The 5565-nt window shown below is 47.4% G+C and overlaps 1 protein-coding gene across 1 annotated transcript in view; it reads left to right on the forward strand.

The window, feature by feature from the left end:
- The first annotated feature begins 787 nt into the window (after window positions 1-787).
- The window catches only part of Cdh17 (cadherin 17), a 55779-nt gene continuing 51001 nt past the window's right edge, over window positions 788-5565 (forward strand). Inside the window, 3 exon segments of the mRNA XM_059255651.1 lie at window positions 788-835; window positions 4914-4992; window positions 4995-5011. Of these exon segments, the coding sequence (XP_059111634.1) occupies window positions 788-835; window positions 4914-4992; window positions 4995-5011 (144 nt within the window).

Here is a 5565-nt window from a genome sequence, read left to right on the forward strand (position 1 = left end):
GGTATACTAATAAACTGGCTTGGAATTTTAGTGAAATGGATACATGCTTTGGTTCCTTGTTTGTTCTTTTAAATTTTATTTATATTGACTTTGGCAGTCTGGTATTATAATAGGCAGCCATGCTCCCTAGCAGGCCAACGGGGAATTTTATTTATATACTGGAATCAGTTAGTCATGACACATGTCAGGATGAAAGTTAAAATTTCTGTGAAATGTGAAGCTTTAAGGCGGGCTGGGAAAATGGTATGAGTTCTTTTGGGGCAATCAAAAGCACAGGCTGTAATAATATCCAGAAGACCAAGGAGGCAGCTGGCGAGGTCTCCGAGGGTTGTAGACGGTCCTGGCTTCCTTGCACTTGAGGAATCTCATGTATTTGCAGCTTTGAACTATGAAAATTCTCTGACCTAGCTCTCCTGGCATCTGCCACAGAGCATCTCCTCATCTGTGGGAACAAATAAAAATCATAAAAAACAAACAAAATGCGGAGCAAAACTGAGTGAAGAAGGTATGTTATGCCCATGATTTCGGATTCTCAGGGGAAGTGAGGCAATTACAGAATTGAAATTACAGAGTCCTTTTGGAAACATTGACTGGTGTACTGCTAGAGACGGGGAAGATTGGCCATTCCACACGGCGGAGAGCTGGCCTCTAAGGACCCTGTTTTGCTAGGTTTGTGATAGGATGTCATTCAAAGATTCTGACTGTTGGAAAGACGTGACTTAACAGTCTGGTAACTAATACCCTTTATCTCTGGTTCCCTCACAGGAATCCAAGTGAAGATAGCAAGATGGCCTCCACCCTGCTTCACTGCCTGTGTCTCCTCACACTTTATTTGGTAAGCGCAAAGGGAGTTTGTAGGATGTTTTCTGATCCTTCTCCTCCATACCATGGAAAGAATGGTTATCACCCTCTTTTTTAAAGGTAGCCTATCAAAATTAAGTCATTGTATAGAATGGACGCGCTATACTCTCATGTGATGTATCCAATGAAGTGACTACCAGCCCCATGTTACTCAGCAGTTGAAGGAGACACGTTTTTAGAAAAACAATAAACCATGTAACGGGCAAGGCTTAGCTCGATGTTTGTAGCTTTATTTGTTTATTTTTATGCTACTGGGCCCAAACCCAGGCTCTTGTACACAGACAAGCGTTATAGCACTGAGTTTACACTCTACCCACCCTTCACCTGTGGCCTCTGGCTGAAGGGAGGAATTGCAGAGATGTGCCTATTATTCTTTATCACTTAATCTTAACTTTAAGATAATGATGAAAACCAGCCACAAAAGCACAACAGGAAACAATTTTTCCTGTTTTTACCTTTCTATACTCTGTATTTTTATTTTCGTAACAGCTTGGAGGTTCCTAGTTACATTTGTCTCCAGCCACTGTCTTCTGTTGTAGTATTGGCTGACGGGCTTTGAGCGTGGAATGGAGAGGAAACTGGGCCCCAGCTGGTGAGCTTGGGTAGACAGCAGGGTACCTCCCCTACTTTGCTCACACGGCTTCTGGGGTGCAGAAGACTGACCAAGTTTCACTGTCTTATGAAGCAAGATTTTACGAGTATTGTTGCTTTTTTTTTTTTCTACAAAAGGAAGTATTTAGACCTCTGCACCTAAAATCCTGCTTCCTTTTTTTCTGGTACCTCAAAGCAGTACACCAAAAAACCCCAAAGGCCTCCTCGGGCCAGTATAGTTTAAATTTTTTAAATGTTTTTATTCACATATGTTACATATAATGCATATGTATGTTTTAGCACATGTACATAATGTCTTTTGATCACTCCCCCATGCCTAATTTTTTTTGACGTTGTGAAATAGAAGCAAACCAAGCCTTCCAAACCCTCCTTCAAGGCCGAGGTGGTGACTGCTGCTCAGTTCCTAGGAGAACTCACAGCCTGGGGGCTGTATGAGGACCACACCACACATCCTAAGTTGACCCTTGTCCTTCCTAGCTTCTCAGACATCCTTTTCTTCCTATGTTATCATAGGGGGACAGTAAAGTCTGAGCCAGGTTCAATTTTGTGGCTGCCACTTGCCCACAATAGGAAATGGACTGACCGAGTTGCTTTAGGCCGTAACTCTGTTTTCTGTCCTTTGGGATGGGTTTTTGTCCTTTTGGATCAAGGAGTAGCACAGCCTAGGCACTGAATAGATAAGAGCCGTGAGTATCATGGCATTTTAAATGTCCGGCACCTATAACCACATGGACCCTGATGTCCATAATGAAGGAGGTCATGTTAGCAGGGTTTGCAGCCTCAGCACCCAGCGCAGAGCTAGGAGATGGGGTAGAAATGAGTGATGGGACTATGAATTCGGAAGCAGCATTGAGATTTAAGAGAGAATGAACACTTGGCTGCAGTACTTTGTAATGGTGTCTGAGAAGGTGACTTGCTTTTCTCTTTCTGGATGAGAGTTGTCTTGTCTTTTTGCCACTCCACCGTGCCATCCATCTTGGCTCCGGTGGTGTGGCTTGGTGACTCATACTGTACACATTCATTTTGAAATCTTTATGGCCCCAATAGTCATATTAATGGGAGGGAAGGCAGATTTGCTGCCCCGATACGAGGATGCGACTTTGAACCTTGGAACTGCCTCTCCTTTCCTGCAGTGTGCTAGCTTGTCTGTCTGTGCAAAGTGAAGCCTTGCTTGTGAGGCCTGCGGGCTAATGAAGTTTCCACTGGTGTGGGTAACTGCAAGGCTGCTTGCTTGCTGGGTGGTCTCAGGGCCAAGCCTTGGAGCTCGCTGGTGGAGCCGCAGAAAAACTCTGCCCTTGTCTTAGTGACCCCGGACGCCTAGGCCATTTCTCCTGCCTCATCTTTCTTAAGTAATGGGGCTGGAGAAGATGTGAAGAGAAGGGAGGAAAGTTTCCCAAAGGAAGGACGCTCAGAGAGGAGGAGGCGGCTAAAAGGCTAGAAAATTATTGTGGAAGTTAGAGATGCTTTTAGCTGTAAATAACAGGAAACTGGACTTTGGATCAACTTAAGTAAATGGAGTGTTATTTCTCACAGATAACAGGAAGACCAAGCGATGAGTTCAGGGCAGAGTCAACCATAGCATGGTATATCAGAGGTGGAAGTGCTTTCTCTACTACCGTTTTAGCTGGTTTGTCTCCTCACAGCTCAGGGTGATGGCTCCAGTTGCCGATACAAACCCACTTGCCCTTCAGAGAACCGCAGGGAAGGGTAAAATGCCAGCCATGCCTGTCTTTTCCCATCAGGAGACAAGCGCCTCTTCATCTCCCTCTCCACCTCCCCATTCCTGTCAGGAACAAGAAGTTTGGGGCTCAGCCTCCATCTGCAAGGGAGCCTGGGAGAGAACCCTTGACTCTCCTACCTCTGTGGTGGGAGGCAGCAAAGAGATTGGCGGTGGCCGAGGGCAGCTCATCGGAGGAACTGCCACACGGAGGGGCGAGACCACCAAAATCCAAGGCTCTCTGTTTCTGTTTGCCACTGTCTTTTATCAGACGAGCAGGGTCAACTATCAAGATTGGGTGGCTGAGATGCAGTTTAGGACCTCTCCCTGTCCCTTGGGCGCTGTTTGGGTTGTTCTCAGAAGGAAGTAGCTTGGTGGCAAGCGTCCACCCATTCTCCCTGAAGACGGGGAAACAAATCGTCTTCCCTTCAAAACTTACCATTAGTGTGTCTGACCCTAACTTAACCCAGCCCACACCACCACACATTGGAGGCCCAGAGAGCACCTATAAGGAGGAGATGCCAGCATCCCGAATATGACACTGAGTTCTGGTCTTGGGTGTAAGGCTGGGCGCCTCTCCACCCACTCTGCTCTGCCCCCTCTCCCTTCAGGAGCTGTGGTGATGGGCAGTAGTGATGGCAGCCATTGGCTGTGGAACATTCTCCAGGGGCTGGGATGGTGGGAGCCACACCTTCAGGCACCCCCCTACTACAGCCAGCTTCCCTTCCTTCACTTTTTCACCCCCTGGTGGGCAATAATGCCTCTGGGTTGAGATGGCTGGTTCCAGAGTTGCAGGTTCAAATCTAGCTTCTAGTTACTCTGTGGGCAAACAACTTTTCTATGCCCTACTCTTAACAGGACTCACTGCACAATCCTTCCCCAGCAGGAAGGGTCATTGCCAGGATGAATTGTGCTTAGAAGGGACTCCCATGAACACCAGCTTAGCAACTGTACACTTCCCTTACCATCCCAGCCTGGATTCCAGTGGCTGTGGGGGCTGCCTAGATGTCTAAGGTCTTTGGACTTTAGAACCATGTGGGATCACTGAAGTAAACACTTCATGACTTTCTTATTTTTAAATGAGCATAAAGTGCTGGTCAATTGTGAGCTTGCTTTAGGCTTTTCTTAACACTGCAGTTCAGTTTGACTAGAATTTACCGTGTGACTATGGGCCGAGTGAGCATTATGCTAAACTATCCACATAGTCCCCGCACCCCCTTTAAAGCCGACTGCCTTTGAGGAGACTATAGACTTCAGGATGCTGGGCGTGTGCCCCAAATGTTGTCAGAGAGTGTTAGAAGTGGTGGGAGGTGTCCAAAGAGCTGGAGTAGCCATGCACAATTGAGAAGGCAGAGTGGCTCCTGGGAGGCCGCAAACTTGTTAAGTTAGGTTGCAGCATTAGGTCCCTGCCTGCCACACCCATGTTTCACCCCGGGCTTCATTTTTGCAAGTCTCCTGTGTAACATGGGAGTTGAATTCTCCCCGTGGGATGGCAGCTCCCGTGATTAAATGAGAAAAGGCAAAGCAAAGCTCACGGCAGACTGCTTTGACAGGGAATCCCTTAACGAAATTAGACCACTTTCCGCCCTGACCCGGCTTACATTGTTTACAGCCATTATGGAACCCTCTGCTCCACACAGTTTCTGGAAAGTCAAATAATAAAACCCTAAGTGACACCCAGACACTCACAGTAAGTGCTCATCTTCTCTTTCTTTATTAACAGGCAAGTGGATATGGCCAAGAAGGGAAGTTCAGCGGTCCCCTGAAGCCCATGACGTTCTCTATTTTTGAAGGCCAAGAACCAAGCAGATCATATTCCAGGTAAGACTGCCTTTGATCTTTGCCATCTTGACTTCTCCTGACCACAGTGGACCTTTGTTCCCGACTCTACTGAACGTCAGGGAGTAACATGGAGGCTGGCAGTTCTTATCATCTATGACTCTGGGAGCTGAGTTGCGGAGGTGGGTGGGTGTAGTGCCCCATGAGTTGCATCTGGCATCCTCACACAGGCTCCTTAATTGTACCTGTGGCCAGTGCTTCTGTTCCTTCCACAGGGAGTTGGCCTTATGGATTCTGCCTCCGCCCTGAGGGAAAAGGTACTGATTTGGGGCGGTACTGGCCTCGTGACCATTAAGACATCTGCTCAATGAGCCTGGCCCGTGAGCTGTTTGAAGGCGGGGCTTCACTGTGTGGCACAGCCTGCCCTCCCCACCGCCTCTTCTGTACCTAGGATGATGTCCTTGCTGTGGGTTGCTCAAGGCATGCTGGACATGTTAGTCATCTTTTCCGTCACAGTGACGGTTTTCGTTTCATTTTCTGTTTCTGTGACAAATACAACTTAAGGCAGGAAGGGTCTGTTTTGGCTCACAGTGCCA

The sequence above is a fragment of the Peromyscus eremicus genome, chromosome 2, assembly GCF_949786415.1.
Source record: "Peromyscus eremicus chromosome 2, PerEre_H2_v1, whole genome shotgun sequence".
Taxonomy (NCBI): domain Eukaryota; kingdom Metazoa; phylum Chordata; class Mammalia; order Rodentia; family Cricetidae; genus Peromyscus; species Peromyscus eremicus.